Below are 24,648 nucleotides of genomic sequence, written 5' to 3' on the forward strand. Positions count from 1 at the left end.
GGGGCCTGCAGAGGAGAATGTTGTATCATGCTTTTGGCTTATGAAGCAGAGGCGACATTTTAGGTGGTGCCGCTGCAGTGCTTGCATGTAGTGGAGAACAAAATATTAATATTGGAATTCTTGAAATTCTGGCGGGTACGTTAACAGACCAAGTTAAAGATTTCTTTAAGTGCTTCTTTTGGAAGTCTCAAGCTCCTGGAAATAGAGCTTTCTGTCATACTGCCCCTACCCTTTGGAATTCCCTACCACAGCCAGTAAAGACAGCCCCATCCCTGGACTTATTCAAATCCAGACTGAAAAGCCACCCGCTTAGCCTGGCATTTTCAGAGTTATAGAATTCTTCCCCTGTAACACACTCAACCAATTACTGCTCTGTACTATGGGAGAAAAGCGCTTTACTAATGTTGTTTGTTGTTTTTGCTGTAAACAGTGTGGTATAATAGCAAGAAGATTGTGGATGTATGGAGCAGTGAGGACACTCCTGTTCTGATAGGAGGCAAATTGGCCCTTCTCCCAGTCAGTACCATCCGGACTAAGAAGATGCTTGCCTGCATCCTCAGTTACCTCACTGAGGATTTGAGGTCACTGGTGCATACCTTAAATTTATGCACCTCCATCCCTTTTCCTAAGGGACAGTTTTAGACATTTTAAGCACTAATTCCTTTAACAACGGGGGAAGTTTCAACTCCTTTTCCTAGTTAGAACCTTTCTCTCACCTTTGGCAGAAAATTGGCTTATCTCTATCTACATGGGCTGGTGCAGCCATATTTGGAAGGATATAGACCTTCATGCTGGGATGGAAGGGTGATTGTTGTGCACCTCGGTAAGGGTCAGAAGTCCCACATTTAGTGGCACAAGAGAATGCAGGTCTAATAGCCTGATCAGACCAATTACAGTTGTCAGGGCCAATTCTTATTGGTTGTCCCCCTCCTCGTGTTGTAAACCCCTGGCAGGACTTTTTCTGTCTACAGCAGCCCTTTTCTTTCATGTTCCTCCTCCGTATGTGGTCTTTGCAGAAACTGTACCTGACACTCACATCATTTTGATCGCTCAAACGATTTTTCACTAGAAATTAGACTTTTAGTGGCCACCTTAACTAAGACATGGAACCCCCTAATCTCTGTCAGGAATAATCTGAAAAGAGAGAAACAGATACATGGTTATTATGGTTATGTATTATGCATGTGTGGAATTTGATTACTTTCCGTCTGAGAAGGATCTATTGATCCCCATCTGCTGATCAGCCTTGGAAGGTTAATCAGTGAAATAAGTTTTCAATTAGCAAGGGGGGCAGCGAGGGAGTCAGTGGCCATATAGTATTGTATTGCATCAAGCAGTACAAAGCTTATTGGGCAGATATCCAATTACAATCCAATTTTTCTTTTTAAGTTTGAAGATCAAGTGGCCACGTGCTGCATCTGTCACTTCTCGGCAATATTTTTAGTGTGTAAAGTAATATATGTTTTTTTTTTTTTTCCAAAATCAGACTATCAACCAGGGTATGGCTAGCTGTATGCACAATGTGACTCATATTTTTTTATTGAGGGAGCTTATTATAGGAGACTGTAAATGAAATATAGCCACCTAGTTTATTCTCGGTCGTGATTTCTGCTGCACCTTTGGATGTAGTTGTTGAAGGTCATGCTTATAATGAATGTCCGGATCAAGTTAATTGGAAAGTTCCCATGTATTGCTGGACCTTTTGCTTGTTGGTTTCACACAAGGAATTTAGTAACAAATAAGTGAGTTAGACATTAACTTCATATTTCCTGTGGGGATTCCTAATAAAGCGTTCCTGTGTGGGGTTCCAGTTCTGGTGGTGGACGGCTTCTGCAATGCATCTCTAGTTTTGGGGCCGGTTCAGACGGGCTTCTGGTGGCGTCACATTTAGCTGTTGCTAAATGCTTCACTGCAATCAAGCAGACAAGTGTTTGGCAACAGTTCTCGCTGTTCAGCAAACTCGTCACATTTTGACTCCTGCAGGGGGACACGGAAGTTTAGGACATACATGTAAAAAGGGCGCTGGGAAATGTGGGTGTAGGATGAAGCCGAATAACTGCTTACCCTGCTGTGGCAAATTTCTCAGCAGCGATAATTACTATTCCCCCTCCAAGGCACCATAAGAGGCAATTCGGCTTCCAGCTATTGCTGGTGGCACAATTGTGCTGTTTTTGTCGTAATTTGGGCTCTGTCTTTTGCCGGCGCCCAAATTTCTCACATTTCAACCCATGGCAGTGCCTACATAATTATTATTATTTAGTATTAATATAGCACCAATGTTTATATAAGTATTTATATATCGCCGACTTATTGCGCACCACTGTACAGAGTATATTGTCTTGTCACTGACTGAGCTCACAATCTAATCCCTACCATAGTCATATGCCTATGTATGTATCATGTAGTGTATGTATCGTAGCCTAGGGACACTTTAGGGGGAAGCCAATTAACTTATCTGTATGTTTTGTGGATGTGGGAGGAAACCAGAGTGCCCAAAGGAAACCCACACAGACACAGGGAGAACATACAAACTCCTTGCAGCTAGTGCCCTGGCTGGGATCCGGACTTGAGGCAGTGCTGCAAGACGAGAGCGCTAACCACTACGCCACCATGCTGCCCAAATGTCCATGGCCACACGGCACCCTTTTTACCCGACTCTGAGGTGGCTAGCATGTCCAGATGGTGGCATGTTTATTCTTGATCAGTGGTTCAGCAAGTTCTGAAGCCAAATGACCTCCAAAACAACTAGTAAAGTGGCATTTATTTTAAGAGGAGGTCATCCATAGCAGCCACCTTAATTCTCTCAGTATCCCTGTAGAAGGATCAGCATTGTGTGTAGAACTATGTATGTGGAGTTACAGCACAGCTGCTTTATATCTGGATACTTGCAGTCTGCTAAATCCATTGTATAAGTCTGAGAATAGAGATGGAGTAACATGTAAGGAATGTTTCTGTGTGGACTGATCTCAAGTATGCCTCTTCAGCTACTTGAAGCACTGGAAAATATGAAGGCATTTCCAGATCGTATCTTCCTTCCATTCTCATTGATTTTACCTGAAGGCCCTTTCCATGCACTAGTCGATTTCTGATGGATAACGCTGCTTAGAGTAGATATGCAGTCATGGGTGAGAGGGCGAGGTGGTTGCTGACCAGTCATCAGTGAGAGCGTGGCCATTGCAGAAGTAGGTTCTCTGGTCAGTTCTGCTGGACTATAATGTACAGTATATTTCTATTGCAAAGATCTCACGAGGATCACATGACAAAATTATGTAAAACAGAATGTTGCCTTCTGTTTAGCATAGCATTTCTAGTAAGGAGACTTTTTGGTCCTTCTCAGACCCTTACACGCTCCTAGGAGTTCTGGTTCACCATGAGCTTGCTGGACAATCTGTAACAAAATTATCATTGTTGAGTGGCTGGAATTTAGGCATGGGCAAACTTGGCCCTCCAGCTGTTAAGGAACTACAAATCCCACAATGCATTTGCCTTTACGAGTCATTACTGTGGCTGTCAGACTCCTGCAATGCATTGTGGGACCTGTAGTTCCTCAACAGCTGGAGGGCCAAGTTTGCCCATGCCTTGGCTGGATAGTGTACAGTTAAGGGCACCGCCTCTGACATAGGAGACCAGGGTTTGAATCTTGGCTGGAGTGATTACCTTTTCATTAAAGAGTTCTTAAGCAAGACACCCTAACACTGCAGGGTGGCCTACAGAGCATGCTCTTATTGGCCCCAGCTCTCAGGCGCTTCCAGTCTGACAAGGCAAAAGAGCTCTTCTAATGTTAGCAATAAATTTCACTGTTATCATTATTAGTGAATTATATATACTGCCATCTTCAATGGCAATGTGCATTTTTGGTTTGAGCGTGAGAAAAATATGGAGCCCCTAGCAGTTTATCTGGTCCCTCACTGCAGTTCCGGTGCCCTCCAGTGTGCCGGCACCCACTCTGAAAGATGCCTGACCACGGCTATGATTGCTGGCTATTGCGCATATGTGGGCGCATCGCATGCCTGTCTTTATCCCACTACCGTGGCCAGTAGTGTTCTTCGCTTGCACATTTTGTCTTTGTGAACTGCACAAGCGCAGAAGACTCCCAGCCACAGAAAGGCAATCAAGAGAGGCCGTGGGCACGAATGCATAGAAACCCGTAACGACTGTGGTAGGGGATCTTTCAGAGGGGCAGTCGCTGCACTGGAGGAGCAGCACAACTGCAGCAAGGGGCCAGGTAGACAGCTAAGGGCTTGATGGAGCCCCAAGTAAAGAGTAATGGTTACCTTTCAGCTTGCATATCCTTTAAGATAGATATCGATATATTCTGTGCATCAGTGGCAGTTTATGCAGGCGGGGCTGTATTATTGCCATGATTTGGGAAGGGGGAGGAGAGAGCATAGCTCCCAACTGTCCCTCTTTTGGAGGGACAGTCCCTCTTTGGGAGCCCTGTCCCTCTGTCCTCTATCCTCCTCATTTGTCCCTCTTGCAGGACTTTGTCTCTCTTTCTATGTAAATATAACTATTTCTCTACAAAAAATGTGTTTGACTCTAAACTTTATTCCCATCCTTTAAATTGATATATTACTAATTTCAAAATGTTAATACAAAGGAAAGTGAACCAGGATAGAAAGGACCAGTGTGGTTTGAATTATAAAACATATTTTTCTTATGAAATCTTTATGGATTGCATGACTGAGTGTGTCAGGGGCGTGGCTTAAGCATCCCTCTTTCTCATCTCAAAAAGTTGGGAGGTATGAGAGAGGCAAGAGGTTCCCTTCAGAACCCCCAGGACAAAGCCGTCAAGCAGCACTATCCACTCCCAATGGCTTGTTGCTACGAGATGTTTGATGTGTTCACATTACTTCATTCAGTAAGCCTGAAGCATTTATTCATAGACCTGAGCATCTAAGAGGATCACTCATGTGATTCATAATGAAGGCTTGTGTGGCAATGTATTCCTACAAGGTACGATGCTGGTGTCCTCTAGTATAGGGAAGCAGGACTGCCTATCAAAGAGCACAGCAATGCCACTGGACAATTAGTTCCTGCCCTGCACCCTACTACAGTATAGAGAATGCTTGCTGCTAGAATCAATGAAAAAATCCTACAGGCAACATATAGAGAGCGTGACTAAAGCAAAACGCCCACAGTTTTTTTACAATAAGATGGTAAGCAACATGACTACACGCCCCAAGCACCAGTCATATTCCTGGAAATGTATGTAATGACTGCCATGTTTCCTCACATGATTGGACGTTTGAAGTGAACACAGGCTCAGTTCACCGCACATTTATTTTTTTTATAAATCATTCCAAACGTGTAATTGCTCGAGTGCTTCCAGATGCTCTTTGTAGAAGCCACGCATTGAGCCAGATGCTTCAGTACCGAGAAGTGTTTAGTGAGGCGTTTGCATTGCACCACATCACTGCACATGAATCAGCACCATGCAGCATCCAGGGGTACTGACACTAAACCTCTGCCTATTGCAAAGGCTTCAACAAGTGCTCTGCCCATCACATTTATGGAAAGGCCTCTGAGGGCTCGTTCACACTATAAGAGCTTTTCTAAGCGCTAGTGATAAAAGCTCTTGCTAATGTTATCCTATGTGAGAGTGCACACTGGAGCAATGTGATTTTTTAAAAATTCCCCACAGCATTGCATTAGTTAGCAAGAGCTTTTCAAATCTCTAAACACACTCTCTCATTAACTCTGGCTCTGGCGTAACTACAATTCATGGAGCCGACCCCCCCAGCAAAACTTTGATAACACCACTGCATAATTGTGTTCCTTTCATATAGTTTATAGGGCATTCCTCAAGCCAAATACTTTTTTGTTTTAATACTCTAATTCTATGAACTAAACAAGCCTTGCCCACAGCTCTTTTTGTGCCTTGGCACTGTAGCAAGGGCTTATGGGAGCTCAGTCTGGGCAGGAGTTACTAGCCATTGGTTTCAGAGGCATAGGGAAGGAGGGAGGAGGAGAGGAGAGTGAATTTACACACAGGCAAGCTGATAGCATCTCCAGCCCTCAGACTGTGACAATGTGACAAACAGAACATGGCTGCCCTCATTGTATCACAGGAATAAATAATCAAACTGTTGAAGCTGTTTGTAGCTAGATATGCTGTGTATCCTATCTAAACTTTAGATAAGATATATAGACAAGTTACTTGTTATAGTTACTTTTTCATCTCTGATCCACTTTAAGATGGTAAGGCGGCAGACCATACATCATAGGTGATGGTACTGATGCTAATCCCATGCTGGGGAATTATTTAATGACCTAACACATTACTCACTGATTTCCTGTCTTTCCAATTTAAAGTCATTATTGGCTTTGCTTGACCCAGCGACACCTTTGCACATTCTTGTCTGTTGACAATTGACTAGCAGACATTAATAAATCACTTTTCTATTGACTGTTGCTTTTGGAAATTGTCCTGGTTGGAAACACAGCCCTTTGGTGACAGATGTGTCCAGGTGATTTGCTTTGCCTTATTTGGTCATGAAAACAATAAGTAATTTAGTGCTAGATGCATAGTTAGGATTATCTTCATTATGGTGAGATGGTGCTGGCAGTTGTGTTTTTATGCTGCTCACAATTTCATATTTTTTGTTTAGTTTGACGGCTTAGCTGTAAATGATTGGCACCACTGTGAGGCCTTCTCGCTATAATTTTGGTGTGGGAAAATCCCATGCTATTTTAATGTGTAATAGAGGGAATGTGAAATAGATTATGCTCAGGGACCATAGGCACATACAGTTGGAATTAGGAAAACTTGGGCGCCTGGGGCTAATGGAGTATTTAGGCCCCACATAGGCGCTAATGCAAAATACCGGCTATTGGGCACCAAAGAAGAAATTTGAATGCCCAGTAAATAGCGGGCACCAGACTCGTCCAACTGAAATTTTTTGTTTTTAGAATTAGTGTTTCAATAAGTATCGTTTTGAAATTTGTTCTGAGAATTATAATATTGTAAATTATAGTTTTGAACTTTATTATCTTTATTGCTTTTTGTATTAAAGTTGTTTGCAGCAGAGAAAGGGGATTTTAGGGTTAGGTGTTAGGAAGAGGGGTCTTAGAGTTAGGCACCACCAGCAGGGGGTCTTAGGGTTAGGCACCACCAGGAGGGGGTCTTAGGGTTAGGCACCACAGAGGGGTCTTAGCGTTTGGCATCACCAGGGAAGGTCTTAGCATTGGGCACCACCAGGGGGGTCTTAGGGTTGGACACCACCAGGGGGGTCTTAGGGTTGGACACCACCAGGGGGGTCTTAGGGTTGGACACCACCAGGGGGGTCTTAGGGTTGGACACCACCAGGGGGGTCTTAGGGTTGGACACCACCAGGGGGGTCTTAGGGTTGGACACCACCAGGGGGGTCTTAGGGTTGGACACCACCAGGGGGGGTCTTAGGGTTGGACACCACCAGGGGGGTCTTAGGGTTGGACACCACCAGGGGGGTCTTAGGGTTGGACACCACCAGGGGGGTCTTAGGGTTGGACACCACCAGGGGGGTCTTAGGGTTGGACACCACCAGGGGGGTCTTAGGGTTGGACACCACCAGGGGGGTCTTAGGGTTGGGCACCACCAGGGGGGTCTTAGGGTTGGGCACCACCAGGGGGGTCTTAGGGTTGGGCACCACCAGGGGGGGTCTTAGGGTTGGGCACCACCAGGGGGGGTCTTGGGGTTGGGCACCACCAGGGGGGGGTCTTAGGGTTGGGCACTACCACGGGGGCTCTTAGGGTTGAGCACCACCAGGGGGGTCTTAGGGTTGGGCACCACCAGAGGGGTCTTAGGGTTGGGCACCACCAGAGGGGTCTTAGAGTTGGACACCACCAGGGGGGTCTTAGGGTTGGACACCACCAGGGGGGTCTTAGGGTTGGGCACCACCAGGGGGGTCTTAGGGTTGGGCACCACCAGGGGGGTCTTAGGGTTGGGCACCACCAGGGGGGTCTTAGGGTTGGCACCACCAGGGGGGTCTTAGGGTTGGCACCACCAGGGGGGTCTTAGGGTTGGGCACCACCAGGGGTGGGTCTTTGGGTTGGGCACCACCAGGGGTGGGTCTTTGGGTTGGGCACCACCAGGGGGGGGTCTTTGGGTTGGGCACCACCAGGGGGGGGTCTTAGGGTTGGGCACCACCAGGGGGGGGTCTTAGGGTTGGGCACCACCAGGGGGGGTCTTAGGGTTGGGCACCACCAGGGGGGGTCTTAGGGTTGGGCACTACCACGGGGGCTCTTAGGGTTGAGCACCACCAGGGGGGTCTTAGGGTTGGGCACCACCAGAGGGGTCTTAGAGTTGGACACCACCAGGGGGGTCTTAGGGTTGGACACCACCAGGGGGGTCTTAGGGTTGGACACCACCAGGGGGGTCTTAGGGTTGGACACCACCAGGGGGGTCTTAGGGTTGGACACCACCAGGGGGGTCTTAGGGTTGGACACCACCAGGGGGGTCTTAGGGTTGGACACCACCAGGGGGGTCTTAGGGTTGGACACCACCAGGGGGGTCTTAGGGTTGGACACCACCAGGGGGGTCTTAGGGTTGGGCACCACCAGGGGGTCTTAGGGTTGGGCACCACCAGGGGGGTCTTAGGGTTGGGCACCACCAGGGGGGTCTTAGGGTTGGGCACCCCCAGGGGGGGTCTTAAGGTTGGACACCACCGGTGTTTTGGGGTTGGACACCACCAGGGGGGTCTTAGGGTTATGCACCACCAGGGGGGTTTTATGGTTTGGCACCACCGGGGGGTCGGGGGGCGGGGTAACTTAGGGTTATGCACCACCGAGGGGGGTCTTAGGCCCTGTTTACACTTAATCAGTTGCTCTCAGTTATAACTGAAAGAAAACAGATTTTCAAGGTAATGCCCTTGTTTTTCTATGGCACAGTTCACACTTAACGCATTTTAACTGAATCTTTTTCACAATGCACTGCTATGGAAAAAACGCATACTAACGCACACCAACTGATTAAGTGTAAATGGGCCCTTAGGGTTAGGCGACGGTAGAGGGTTCTGTGTGAGAGTAGGGTTAGATGTAGTTGTAGTAAAATATCGGTAATATTTGCCAGTGTTTTACTATGCCTATTACGACTGTACATATATTTTCGTTTTCATTGTTATAGACGATATTGTATGATTTTATTACCATTATTTTAACATATTTATTATTCTGAGATGAAGAAACAATAAAAATATTGATAGACAATATCTTAAAATTTCGGCTACACCCTGTATCCTTTTTTCCTTGCGCCCTTATTTGATGTATGCAATAAAATTGCCCTAAGGGATAATTGCTCTTACAGCATAAGTGCAGTTACTCATCTGTCCCTGATTCCTCCTCACGCATTGTCCATTGTAGCCCTTTACACATTCCTAGGAGTTCTAGTTCACCATGAGCTTGCTGGGTAATCTGTGGCTCTGGGTGTTTCAAGTCCTACCACATAGAGCCACACGAATCCATGCCATGCACTAAAGAAGTCTAAAACAGTATGTATGCTTTTGGGTTATTGTGGCTCTATAAATTAAACAAGCTGACACATCACTGCATTCCAGCGGATCTGGAGGTGCGTTTAACTCACAGGGACAACAATGGGTGATTTGCATATTCAGCAGTGATGCACTGAGACACATCTCGGAGCTCACTCCAACCTGAATTATTGCAAATACTTTCTGTTTTAAGAAAGCAAACTTTTGTTTTCCATAGCATTTCAGTAAGAAGGCTTTTTGGTCCATTGTAGCCCCTTACACACTCCTCGGAGTTCTGGTTCACCATGAGCTTGCTGGATACTCTACAACCCCAGTAACCAGGACAACCATGATGGGAAATGGGTCATGGTTGTTATTTGTGGCAGGACCTCTAGTGGCTGAATGACCTGCGCAGCGTTAATGCGTATTATGAAATATTGACCCTTGGGTATCCATATGAAATAGCTGCTTCTTTCCTCACATTTAATGTATGCATATGAGATGATAATGAGAGCAGAGTAAAATTTAAAAAGAGGTTATAAATAACGGTTGGCTGATACGGAGATTCCTCTTTAAAAACCCGACTGCCATGTTAAAGCATGCTTGCAATAGTAAATTGCCCTGGGTGAAGCAGAATCTTTGTTTTCCAGCCATGCATTTTTGATAATGGATCCATTTAAGTAGCCTTGTAGTAAAATAATAAAATACAAGAGCAGCTTTTAATCCTTTTATTTTTTTCTTTTCTTGAATATGAACCCATATGGTTTATAGAGACTCATTTCACGACCAATTCTGCTGGGTATAACTAATGTCTGCAAGCTGTTCAGGGTTTCAGGAGAGATTTACAGGCGCTATCTGTCTTCATTGCGAGAAGCAGCAGAGATGATTAAGTCTAGGCCATGCAGAATACACAAACCAGCGCAGCCTTTCCCTTGAAACGTCTGGACATAAACTCACACTAATGGGGCACATAAACAACATTTAAAGCAGGGATCCTGCGCCCACATTACATTTTCAAAAAATTGACCTTAAAATTAGCCTGTAAATGTGTGGCCTGAGTGAGCTGCTGTGCTTAATCTCTTCTCCATGACCATCCTGATAACAGGGGGTGGAACTATAAATTGTGAGCCCCCCAGTGTTCACACTGCTTTCACCCCCCCCCCCCCACACACACACAGTTGGCTCCCCTTACTCCCATATCCTGGGGGTCCATGTGGGTAGGGGTCAATATTATTTAAAATAATGACTCAAGTCTCGGAGCGTAGATAAGACATGGGGCCTTCTACAGTTACAGGGGCTGCAACCTCTATAGTTCCGACTCTGTTGATTAAGTTTGTAGTTCTGAGCGATTACCTTCATTTCTTTCTTAAAGCGGATCCGAGATGAAAAACTAACTATAACAAGTAACTTGTCTATATATCTTATCTAAAGTGTACACCATATCTAGCTGCAAACAGCTTCAACATTTTAAGATTATTCCTGTGATACAATGAGGGCAGCCATGTTCTGTTTGTCACATTGTCACAGGCTGAGGCTGGAGATACTATCAGCTTGCCTGTGTGTAAATTCACTCTCCTCTCCTCCTCCCTCCTCCCCTCTCCTCCCCTCTGCCTCTGAAATCTCTGGCTAGTAACCTCCCCCTCCTCCTGCCCATACTGAGCTCTCATAAGCCCTTGCTACAGTGCCAAGGCACTGTGAAAAGCTGTGGGCGCGGCTTGTTTAGTTTATAGGGAATTAGAGTATTAAAACAAAACAAAAAAAGTATTTGGCATGAGGAATGCCCTGTAAACTATATGATTGGAACACAATTATGCAATGAGTAAAAGTTTATCTTGGATCCACTTTGAAGCATGATGAAGCCCAAAACCAAAGAGGGCAAATTTGTGAAAGCTAGCATGCCAGTTACTGTACATTGTAAGTTCCTTGTGTACGCACCTATCCTTAAAGGGAACCTGAAGTGAGAGGGATATGGAGGCTGACACATTTATTTCCTCTTAAACAATGCACATTGCATGACTGCCTTGCTGGTCCTCTCCCTCCAATATTTTTAGCCATAGACCCAGAAAAAAGCATGCAGATCAGATGTTTCTGACTGAAGTCTGACTAGATTTCAGGTGTGTGATTCAGATGCTACTGCAGTTAGAGATCAGCAGCACTGCCAGGCAACTGATATTATAAAGTGGAGCTGTTAGGTATAAGGTCTCAGATAAAAAAAAACACATATCAGTAGCTAAAGATTGGCTGTACTTACATTACATATGCATTTCACTGTCCACGTTTGGATTTCACAGAATTTTTATATAGTATTTGCAGAGAATGATGCTCCTGACAGCTCATGGCAGGTTCCATGTTTGTCTGTCTCCTATGAAGCCAATTGTGATGTCATATCCTCCCTGCTTGCTGATGATTCGACTCACAATAAAGATCCTAATGGACAACACTACTGTGCAGTGAATATTAATTAGCCATGTAGCTAGGAACAATAGCGGACTCATGCAGTATACTCTAACCCTAACGGAACATGTGCCCTGTGATTTTTCAGTGTTGTGAGCTTGGCTGCAAATTACAAGCTGCCGTAACATGAGCCTGTAACATCTCACTGTGAAAGCAGCCTTAGGGTGTGATAGGGAAATGAAGGGGATGACCCAAGGTAGTGCACTGGGGAGAAGCAGCACCAGAATGCTTTGCAGTATCTGTTATGCATCCTGCCAACCTCCTTACCAGCTTAGGAATAACAGCCTTGCTGTTCAGCACACATCACAGTAAGAGAGATTTTTAACTTCAGTATTGCCTTTTTGGCTTCCTTCTAAACTGTTTAACACAGGAGAATAGAGGTTTAAATTAGCTTTTGCAGCCTGACAGTTACTCTTTAAAAGGAAATAAATATGGCAGCTTCCATATCCCTTTCACTTCATGTATCCTTTAAGACCTTTGTATCCTGTTATTTCTTATTAGCAGAGCTAAGGTCTTGAAATTGACCATACCTACATTCTGGGAACTACAGATTTCACCCTTTTATGTAGATATATGATTTCTACTAGAGTGCTGAGATTCTGGGAAATGTAGTCCTACAGCTACAGGATTCTTTCTGAACTGCTCAACAACTGGAACAACTGGCTCTTGTACAAAGAGAAAATACAGGACACAGGGAGCCCTATCTTGTATAGTATGGTTACTGGATCTAGGCTTGAGGCTATATAGATACAAGAATGAATACTCACAAGTCTGGGTTGCAACCACTGAAAGTGGGGAAGTACCGTCCTCACTGGGCCTTGTATGTAGTAGGTTGTTGCTGCTTCAAAATAAACCTCATGATAAAATCATACAATTTGAATAATTTAGGGCCCGTTTTCACTAGCCCCAAATTTGCATTGCATCAAAACTGAAGCCAATGCATGTCAATGGACTAGTTTCCATTGCATGCCAATTTTGCGATGCTACCCGGAGAAAGAATCGGGATGCATGCTGCAGATATCTGCAGGACCAGAGGGCCACATCTAGACTTCTGGAAGCAAACCGGAAGTCACCCGCGGCTAGTTGCAGTGTGATCGCATCCGAGCAGTGGAAACGGGCCCTAAGGTGAATCTATGTACACATTTTTTTAAACTATACAATTCTTATTCCCAAGTAACCCATCTGTTCACCCCTACCCTCCAAACACCCCATAATCACCTGTGGGGTCTTCAACCTCAGGACCCTGACATCACACTGTGGGAGGGGTTTCACCACAATATCCACCATACTGATGTCCCTGATGATGAGAAAAGGTAAAGATTTCTTATAGGAAAGGGGGTATTGGCTAATAATCGGAATGAATTTCAATCCTGGGTTAGAGCTCTTCTTTAGGTCCTGTATGTTTTGTTGCCACGGTTTCACCTTTATAATGTAGCAGGCATTTTTCAAGGTTGAGATTTTCTTTTGGAGCTGCCAGTTCAGGTTTTGTTTCTCGGGAATGTGCCATTCAGCTGACTAGGAATACAGTTCAGGCAATATTGCGGATTTTTAAAGTGAATAGCCTTTCAAGAATAAAAGAAAAGAAGTAAATGTGTATAAAATAAAAAGGCAATTGCCACTCAATATTTAAGGCGGGGCACACTTGCCAGAAATTGCATGCATTTCTCGCAATGCGCAAATGCACCCAATGCTTCCCATACACAATCACAGTGTAGCGGGGAGCAATGTGCCTCATCCCGCTGCAGGATAAAAAATACTGCTGCTTTTTTCACACAACGTGAGCAATTCTCTATTGCCTGATAGTCAGCTGCACTGATAGTAGGTTTGTTATATAAAGCTGCACTCAACTGTCTGTCGCCCAACACTGCAGATTCATCCGTGGAAAAAACGCTTCCATTCTTGTGACTCCTGGCTAAAAGACAACGATCGCGACAAATTGTAAAATACACACACATAAAATGTACATTTCCCCCAAGAGTAAAATGCATTTAAAATGTTTCTCTTATGTCCCTGTACAGTAGCTAGTAGAAATCTGAACTAGCCCATCTCCTCATGGTAGATTCTCTATCTCCTTTATTTTTTACAAAAGCCTTCCCTGGAAAGGAACTAGACAAAGATGCCGGCCGGCCTACCCTGCTACTTTGCACTGTATTTTGCTAGCTAAACTGAGCAACTGCCATTCAGTATGCTTTTGTAAATAGACATTCAAGAAAATCCTCCATGAGGAGATTCTAACTCACTGAATGCAGGCTTTGTATTAAAGAGGAACTTCAGCCTAAACAAACATACTGTCATTAAGTTACATTAGTTATGTTAATTAAAATAGATAGGTAATATAATCTCTTACCCACCCTGTTTTAAAAGAACATGTAAAAGTTTGTGATTTCATGGGGGCAGCCATCTTTTTGTTTGAAAGGAGGTGACAGGTAGCATGAGACGCAGTTCCAACTGTCCTGTGTCCTGATCACCCCTCTTAGCTGCGCGTTTTAGGCTTCAAATTTCAAATAAAGAAAAAAATTGCACCAAAACAGCAGAACGAGAACATCATCATCAGAAATCCCATCATGCTTTGCACAGCATCAGGGGAAAAATGCCCCGTCAGTTTTCTTCTGTGCATCTAAAAATGAGGCTTGTGTAAGAAAAACAAAGTTCTAATGCTGTGAAACTGTTAAACGCCAAGCCTTTTTGGTGCTGCAGAGTAGATTTTTAGTCTGCAGGTTCACTTTAAAGTCTTTGGCTAGTCTCCACTACAGTTCACAGTCATTATAACGCGTGAGTTATTCAACACCACTGTGAACATGGCAGCGTCAACCTACTTTGTAAGTGTTTAAGTATATAAGAAAACAATGGGATACTTTAAAAAGTCATTTTTAGGAGTAGAAGGATAAATATATTTATCTCATCAGTTTATTTTCACCTCTGGTTCAATATAAAGCACGAAAACAATTTTTTCTTTGAGTTTTACCCTACTTAGTTTTCGTTTAGCTCTGTGCTATTCCCTGCTGAATATGCCTTGCGAGAGGAGAATCATCTTTTTTTTTCTTCTTTTGCAGCTCTGTAATTTGTTTGTGTTTTTGTTTTGTCTGTGTTTTCAATTTGTTATGTCATCCGATCCTGCCAGCATCTGGAAACCGCAGTCTATACAAGCGTTCCTAATAAGAATCCTCTATGATAATAGGATCGGTTTGCTACTAATTGCCCCCACCGTTAATAATAGCCACAGATGTAAGATGTTTCTCAACAATGACATTTTGTAATTACAGTCTCATCAGGCTTTTTGATAAGACACTGCCCTTCATGGTGTTATAAGTGGATAAAGACTGGGAGATTTGCATGCACATGAAATATTCATGCGGAGTGGTTTTGTGAATGTATGCGGTTAGCGATTGTCAGCTTGACAGATATGTAGAAGGAGGTTCCGCTGATTAAACATGCAGGTAGACATGGCAGGCGTTCTAGGCGGATAGATCTGGCAGGACCGGTGAACTAGGCCGATCTGCAGCATTTGTTTCTCTGTTGTTGCATGAAGCCAAACTAATTACTAGGCTAGTAGAGTACAGCGGCAGTTGTCTGCTATCCTGGCTGACAGTTGGCTGTTCTGTTCTTCTCTCCCTGCCTGTGTTTATAAGCCTACAAACTGCACTGAGATTCTCATACTGTATAGAAGTAGACACAGTTGTGACGAATTGAAGACCTTGTCAGTCTGTTTTAAACTCGTCAGAGGAGTTTCTTGAATGAAATTCCACCATAGTTGAGAAATAATTCCATAATGAGGAACTGTAGCAACATATTGTAGAATGCAGTCAATTATTGAGAATACCCACAATAGAGCCTATGGCAAACACTGAACAAAAATTGCACAGGAGCAGGCATGGAGTGCAGCGAAGGTTCACGTTTGGTGCCCACAGTGCTGCTGTGGCGCCCATGGCACGAGCCATCCCTGTATCCCTCTAGATACGCCTCTGCATTAAAGGATACCCGAGGTGACATGATGAGAGAGACATGTGTATGTACAGTGCCAAGCACACAAATAACTATGCTGTTCATTTTTTTTCTTTCTCTCTCTGCCTGAAAAAGTTAAAAATCCGGTATGCAAGTGGCAGTTTCTATCCAGGTCGGGACCGGATCTGAATAGGTCTGACGATAGCATAACCCTCACTGATAAGTAATTACAGCCATAAAACACTTTCCTGTCAATAAATGACTTCTGAGAGCAGGAAAGGGCTAAAAAGAGTAAATAATTCATAAATTTTAGCTCTGACATACTTCAATGTAGGTGTCATTGAGCAGAGACAAGGAAACAGTAAAAATTCAAAAACCTAGATATAAATATAAAATAAAACCGTGGGATGTCTAAAAAAAAAGTCAATTTTAAGAGGAGGAGAAGGAGAATAGATACAATTGTTTTTCTCATCCTTTTATTTTCAACTCTGATGTCCTCTAAGTATCCTGGTTTCAGCATCAGAAACACTTCCTATAGCTGTATATTGGTATGTAGCCCTGCCCTCCCAGTGATGTCACAGCCTAGGCTGTTAGTTATGTGGAATTCTAAAGGTAGCCATACACTGGTCGATTTGCCATCAGATTCGACCAACAGATAGATCCCTCTCTGAACGAATCTGATCAGAGAGGGATCGTATGGCCACCTTTACTGCCAACAGATTGTGAACCGATTTCAGCCTGAAACCGTTCACAATCTGTGGTGGTGGTGCTGCCGCCGCTCCTGCCCGCCCGCATACATTACCTACTCCGCTGGCGCGACTGCCCCCGGCCGTCACCGCTGCTTCGTCTCCGCTCTGGTCTCCGGCATGCTTCACTTCTTCCTGCCCGGCAGGAAGTTTTTAAACAGTAGAGCGCCCTCTACTGTTTAAACTTTCTGCTGGGCTAGAAGAAGTGAAGCATGCCGGAGACCAGAGCGGGGACGGAGCAGCGGTGACCGGAGGCAGCCGTGCCGGCGGAGCAGGTAATGTATGCGGGCTCTATTGCGTCGGTCGTCGGGCACTCGAACGCCGCTAGCGACGCGCTCCCTACCCGCGGGCGATCGACGGTAATTTTCCGCACGGAGCGATCGACGGGATCGGACGGGATAGATCGAAATTCGCAGTGTAGCGCGAACGATTGGCAGCAGATTCGATCCCAGTGATCGAATCTGCTGTCGAAAACGGCGGCAAATCGGGCCAGTGTATGGCCAGCTTAACACTCCCCTGCCCAGAGCATTCTGGGAGACCAGAGACCTTTTCTATTGACTTTAGAACTCAATACATGTAGTATTCACGAGCATTCCGCAGAGATCACCTGTGAGCATTAAAAATGTTGCCGCCTGTGATAAATTTCAGAAAGTAGATCGCAGAGAGGAAAGATTTTACAATATGCAAACACTGACTAACTTATTAACGATTGTAAAAAAAAAAAAATAAGCAATCTTGTTTATTATGTTATTTTGATTACAGTTCCGGTTTATATTATTAGGAGTAATGGCACATATTGCTTACTGTGTATGTTTACATTGTAATGCTCAGCTCTTCCACACAGATTGTAACAGACTCTGTCAGGACTGGGCGTGTCAGCTTCCTGCCAGCCACTCAGTTTTTACAAGTGAGGAAAATGAGCAACGACTGTTGCTGTTCTGTGCAGCTATTTGCATTGCATGTGTAGGAAGGGTAAATGAACTGGGCTGTCTGTGCTGACAATTAGTGCAACACAGAGTACAGATTCAGACTAGAAAAATCATGCAACATCAGCTTACAGTCAGTTTGTGGGATTTAAAAGGGACTGCAAACTGAAACGGGATGGTCATTTTTAACAACTTTCAACTGCAAGAACATTTTGTGCAGCTTGTTCCACTAGAATTACACAGGATTGCCAGGCAACTAGTATTATTTAAAAGATATAAATATAGCAGCCTCCTTATACCTTTTGCTTCAGGATCCCTTTAACCAGTTTATCCACCACTACAGTATAACTACATCCTCTGTGACTTCATCTAAGCCACAAGGACATAGATATAAGTCTTGTAGCTGAAGCAGTGCTGTGCACAATTGGGCATTGCTCCTGTGCACACCTCCAGCACTATCTGCTGCAGCACCAATTGGTGAAAAGGAATATATGCTCCCTAAGCCAATAAGTTGATTTTCCCCATTAAAAATACATTTATTTTCTAAGTTCGTAGGTAAAAATGCACTCTATAGCATTATTTCAGAATCCTTGCCATAAATTGTGACATGAACATACCATAATCTAAGTTTTGCAATAAACGGTAGAATTTTTTTTTTTTTTTATCTACAGTAGCGTTTTTTTTATCTTTAAACTGGAATTGGTAAAACTAAGAAATGTTTTTCTAATTTTTTCTTCTTCTTTTTCCATTAAAATGCATTAGAAAACGAAATTGTTTGAGGGGGGAAAAAATGCCATACCACGAAAGCCTAGTTTATCTTGAAAAACAAAGCAGATCGAGAGCCCCAATAGTACAATATGTCAAACCAATTGGTCAGTAGGCAGGTGGGGAGATTAGACTCGACCCCACTCGGGTTAAACATGTCGCGCTCTGTAAAAGTAAAAGAAAAGGGTGTAACACCCCTCCACCAAGGGTGGACACTCAGAATAAACAATTGTTCAAAACGGAGGCGCCAGATAAGGATAAAATAGTTAAAATCCGTTTAAAAACGGGGAGGAAGTGTTGGACTTACCTCCCACAAGTAGACACATGAGGCGCTCATACCTCATCTGGATCTTCACAAGCTCCATACACTGCCTGATGAAGCGGGATGTTACCCGTGAAACGCGTTGCTATTACTCTGGAGTCTATTCGAATAAAGATATTTTTCAGTGAATAACTGATCGTGTGTCTAAAAAGGGGGAAGTAGTGGTGGACTTACATCCCACAAGTAAACTTTTTTTTAACTATTTTATCCTTTTCTGGCGCCTCCGTCTTAAACAATTGTTCAGTTTGTCTTGAAAAATAGACGATGTATATAACATTAAGGTGTCATAAGTAGGGATAAAGTTATTGCTGATTGCTGGATGCAAAGTGGTTAAAGAACCTTAGCAGTTTCATTTTTTTCCTAAATGTAATGATATCTTCAAAACCACCAAAGCAAAGTATTGTGAATGTTTGCATTTTCTTAGTTGTCTTTTGCTGAAAACATTATAGATGTGTCACCCATTCCTGCTTTTGTGTTTGTAACACCTTCTTCTTCTTCTCCTCTTCAGCTGTAGGACCAGCAACAGGAAGAGTTTAATTGGCAACAGTCAGTCCCCGGCCCTCCCACGACCCCACTCGCCTCTCTCGGCTCACACTGGTATGTAGCACTCTCCCTCACCCTGTTTTAGGTTTCACATCACATATGCTCTTGTTATACATGGCTGTGCTCTAGATTTCACTTTATCATGCTAATGATGTTTATTGCGGCAGCGGTTTCTGGCAAACTTTTACCTTTAGAAAGCGAAGAAGGGGAAAAATACAGCTTTGCAATTCTGAGTTTATGAACCATAAAAGCACCACTTGGCTTATCGATGGCGAGAATCATTTCTATAGTAAATAAACATCTTACACTCAGACTGCACATTCTGAATGGGGCGGCTGTGTGACGGACATGTGGCGCTTCTGGTGCAGAACGAATTTGTGAAAAAGCTGGCCAAATAACTGGTTTAAAATAGTAACAAATTACCTATGTAATCAGTTTTCTTGGCAGTTTTAAGCTTTACTTATAACCGCTTGAGATGCATCAACATGACTCCCATAATTAATTAGGAGCCGTACCAAACATATCTGCAACGTATTAGCCATCCAAAGCGGCTCCCAGCTGTCATTTTTCAAGTGCTAATTGCAGGATTAAAAGCCGAGTCCACCTAAAACGATTATTCTTGCTTTGGGTGGATGTGGCCGGGTTTTTATTCGTCTGCTTGGCATTCGTTTTACAAGTCTGGAAAAACCCCAAATGACTCCATGTGGCCAGATCTGGCATGTACAACCTTCATTAAAGCGGACCTGAACTCAGAACTTCCTCTCTGCTCTAAAAGATACACAACAGCATAATAAACTTTAACCACTTAATGACAGCCAGACTTATAAAAACGTCCTGCTAGAGCCTATGAACGGCTCCAGGACATTTTTAGAAGTCAAACAATGCTGCTGCCTCTGTGCCTGTGCATGTGCGCGCTCCCGAGCGTGCACGTTCGTTTCCATGTGCGTGCAAGTGAGATTAGTGAGAGAAGGAAAAAACACCATAGAAAAAAATATACCTTTATTTCCAAATATATTGTCACCATACTTTGTACTAGGGACATCATTAAAATATTGTGATAACCAGTACAAATAGGCAGATAAAATGTGTGGGTTTTCTGCACAGTATCAGTGTTTATAGTAAAACTATAGGGGATGAAATTGGAGAAATTGTGTATTTTTTAATTTTTTCCTTGTTTTTCCCTTTAAAATGCACAGAAAATAAATAATTACTGAAAACAAATATCAACCCCAAAAAGCCCAATTGGTGGTGAAAAAAACAAGATCTAGATCATTTCATTGTGATTAGTAGTGACTAAGCTATTGGCAAATGAAAGGGATGAGCACTGAAAGGTGAAAATCACTTCTGTCCATTAGAGTAAAAACCGCTTTGGGGTGAAGTGGTTAAAGAAAAATATTTCTCTGATACAGCTGATACAAATCCTGCAATACATCTGCAGTGCCTACTTCCTGCTTTCATAGAAGCAGAAATATTGTTAACATCCTGTGTTTATAGATTAGCTGCTGTATGGTGGCAGAGGAGATACTTGAGATGAGACAGCTGAGAGATCAAATTATAATAAGTCACAAATGAAAGGGAATTAGACAGGCTAAACTCCCAAAAAACGTACAGGGTGCATTTCTCTATTTTTTCCTTCTGTCCTGTGCAAGAGTTCAGGTCCACTTCAAATAGCCAGTTGTGAATTTCTGACAGCAGGGTTCACACTTATTAAAATTTGCATGCAAATTGCAAATGTGCGAAAACAGGCTTTGCTGATTGCATAAACGCACTTCTGCAAAAATTCACAAAACTTTGTGTTTTTACATGCACAAAAAAACAAATAGAACAGCCTCCATATACTTCTCAGTTCGGGTGTGCTTTTAAAGCATTATTTTCTGGTACACAGTCTCTTTAAATCAGAATGAGGCACCTGTATATAGAATAATTGGCGGTTCCTTTGGTGCTGGTAGCATGCAGGCAGGATCTTTTATGTCCATCATACACTGGATATATTATTTCCTGTATATATGTAGCTGTGACCTCTCATGCTGGGCTTCATGGAATAAATAGAGCCATTCCCATGGGTCCTTTTTCCCAAAGCAGCTCACTGCCTGATGACCCTAATATACACTTCCTAAAGCACACACATTCACACCTTGCGGTAAACATGGTGCCAATTAAATTGCCAGAATGCGTATAGTCAATTCACATCCAGAGATTTTCACCTTATGGGCCAGAGCAGTTCTGACGTTTTAGTTATGTCTTTATTGATTCTGCACGATCATCACTTTTCTTTCTTTTATTTTTTTACAAATTAGACCCTGTTTAGGGTTTTTTTTTACCAAATAATATTTTCTATGCTCTTTAAAGGGAAAAGTTAGAAAAATACACATTATTCCTTAGGCTCGGTTCCCATGTGTTTCTTCTTGTTTAGAGTGGAGCAGGCCAGTTCAGTGTCTGCTCTGTTCTGATTTCACATCGTGTTTGCGTCCACCATAGATGGCTATGGGCAACACATCCGCATATCTGGGAAAAAAGTAGCAAGTCTAGAACTCTGCGGCAAAAGATTTTTTTTTTTCTTCACAAGTAGAAGTGGGTCCTATTTTTACCAGTAGGATCCACTTCATGAGTTTCTCGGACGGGAATAAACGTACCCAACAGGTATTGCAGCAAGTGGGAAGCGGGCCTAGTCTCCATACACAATTATTGTACAATAAACATTGCTACTGTAGATAAATGCATCCAATTGTATTTGTTTATTTATCCTGCTTTCACAACACTTAAATTGTTAGTAGCAGTAAAGTATTGTTCCGATATAGCAAATTAAATTATGTTGATACTATGTGTGCCAATGATACTGAAATAAGTTTTTAGTTTTTGTTTTTCTATGCTTCCTGTACTTTTTTTCCCATGTGCTGCATAAATAATAAAAAATGTAATGGTAAAACTTTAGAAGAGGAGTTTTGTGTTGGTTATTTTATCAGCTAAAGCTGTGATTCCAAGCCCTGTCTGCAGCCCCTTATAGGGTACTTATCTAGTCATCATTTAACCCTCTCAGCTCCCCCTTCCCCCAAATGCCAGCAGATCAGAAGGGGGAGGAGCTATGGTCACCTCTGAGCATGCCATTATCATGGTGCTTCTTTGCCCATACTCCAGCCAACCTCCTCTGCTGCAAGTACCTGGACTGATAACCCTATAAACAGAGGCTGGCTGGAGTACAGTGCTCAGGAGCATGGCAACTATCACTGGCCCTTGAAAGACATGGGGCCTATTTAAAAAGGTCAGGGCAAAAAAAAAATCTGTTTGGTATTTCTAGTGCCACATTTATAAATGTGTGGGCAGATTTTTAACTCGAGAGATCATAGTAATGTAAGTAAATTGCCAATCCATGGCCCTTATGAATGGAATACCAGCTAGTACCATTACTACTATTACTACTCACTAGAGAAGCTTGTGATATGCAGCCTATAGACTTTTATTGTCGCAATGTACCGCTTAAAGTGCATCCGAGATAAACTTTTACTCATTGCATAATTGTGTTCCTTTTATATAGTTTATAGGGCATTCCTCCAGCCAAATACATTTTTGTTTTGTTTTAATACTCTAATTCCCTATAAACTAAACAAGCCACGCCCACAGGTTTTCAGAGAGCCTTGGCACTATAGCAAGGGCTTATGGGAGCTCAGTCTGGGCAGGAGGAGGTTACTAGCCAGAGATGTCAGAGGCAGAGGGGAGGAGGGAGGAGAAGAGGGGACTGAATTTGTCACAGGCTGAGGGCTGGAGATGCTATCAGCTTGTCTGTGTGTAATGTGACAAACAGAACATGGCTGCTCTCATTGTATCACAGGAATAAATTATCATAAACTGTTGAAGCTGTTTGAAGCTAGATTTGCTGTGTAAAGTATCTACACTTAAGATAAGATAGACAAGTTACTTGTTAGTTTTTCATCTCAGATCCGCTTTAAAGAGGAGCTTTAACAAAAGCATTAGTAAGGGGTAAAATAAATCAATACATTGCACAGTGAGAAGTTATAAAGTAGAGGATGAATCAAGAAATGATTGATATTCGCTGTGTAATTCATTCATGATGTTTGATCCACAATGCGTCTGCAGGTCATCATCTTTACTACTGGCAGACACAAAAATAAACAAAGAACCAACTGCCATTATCTATAAACACACCCACTAGCGATGTGATAGGCTAAAATGTGATACATATGCACAGAGGGAGGTACTGCTTGGTTGACAGTTGGAAACAGATATTTTCCACAATGCAACAAGGTTCACAGACCCCTGTTCACAAGGTTCACAGTGTGATGTCAGGGCCATGGCATTGACATCACACTGTGGGAGGGGTTTCACCTCAATGTCAGTCACACAAACCCCCCTGGTAATCTACTCAAGAAAAGTTAAGGATTTCTTGTGGGGACAGGAATGTCAGCCACTGAATGGGATAAACTTTAATCCTAGGTTAAAGTTCCTCTTAAAATAGCGATCCTGTATACAAGGGGCAATCAATCATTAAGCTGATTGACACCTTTACAAATGTGGTGATCAGAAAAGGGACATTGTTCCTAAAGAAATACCAGCACCTTTCAGGCAATCGGACCCAGGGCTGTGGAGCTGGAGTCGGGGACTTGGAGTCAGAGCAGTTTTTGGGTACCTGGAGTCAGTTGGTGATTTTTGTACTCACTCCACAGTCCTGCAAGGGCTTCGGAGTCAGAGCAATTTTGGTTACCTGCAGTCAGGGTTGGTGGATTCATAAACGGAGGAGTTGGAGTCAGTTGATTTTTGTACCGACTCCATTTCCCTACATGGGCTGTGAAATCAGAGTTGGAGCATTCTGGGTACCTGAAGTTGGAGATTTAATAAACTGAGGAGTGGGAATTGGCGTTGGATGATTTTTGTAACGACTCCACAACCCTGATCGGACCGATCCCCATCTTTATAAATAGGGCCTATACAGCCCATTCTCATGTCTGATGACTGGTGAGTGCTTATTAACGAAGTCACAGTCATGTCTATAATATCAAAGCCAGACTGTAACCAGTCATACATCTTCAGCCTTCCAATATCTGTCAATTAGTGCATAAATCAGTCCCCCTGAGGCCTTTCCATTATAGTCTAATCTAGATTATCCACCGTGGAATCATTTCTACCATTTGTGCTTACTGCAAGGCAACGTCAAGATAAGACCGTAATAATGCCACTCATATTAGATCAGACTGATAATTATTATTCGTTTTGCTTTAAGCTATTCAGTGTGATCAGCAGCAGCCTCAGAACTTATCTGCATTTTTCATGCTATTATCATTGCTCATTTTTAGAGGGCTGCAAATTCTGAGTTAGCATGTAGATCATTTTCCATCGGAATGCGGAGCATCTCCTCCCCAGGACAAAGTAGCTGCAAAATTAGATTTGACTGGTTCGATTAAAAGATTATTCTGATTTGCTAATGGACGTAGCCTGCATGTTATTCCTGAGATCTACAGCTCATCCATATGTACAAGTCAATAGCCAAGGGA

The 24,648-nt window shown here is 43.2% G+C and overlaps 1 protein-coding gene across 5 annotated transcripts in view; it reads left to right on the plus strand.

Annotated features, from left to right (window-relative positions):
* Nucleotides 1-24,648, plus strand: part of MAST4 (microtubule associated serine/threonine kinase family member 4) — a 690,505-nt gene that overhangs the window by 514,946 nt on the left and 150,911 nt on the right. For all 5 annotated transcript variants that reach the window (XM_068249995.1, XM_068250005.1, XM_068250009.1 and 2 more), the window contains one exon: nt 19,110-19,198. In XM_068249995.1, coding sequence (XP_068106096.1) covers nt 19,110-19,198 — 89 coding nt within the window. The remainder of the gene's footprint in view (nt 1-19,109; nt 19,199-24,648) is intronic.

The sequence above is a fragment of the Hyperolius riggenbachi genome, chromosome 1, assembly GCF_040937935.1.
Source record: "Hyperolius riggenbachi isolate aHypRig1 chromosome 1, aHypRig1.pri, whole genome shotgun sequence".
In the NCBI taxonomy this organism is placed as follows: Eukaryota; Metazoa; Chordata; class Amphibia; order Anura; family Hyperoliidae; genus Hyperolius; species Hyperolius riggenbachi.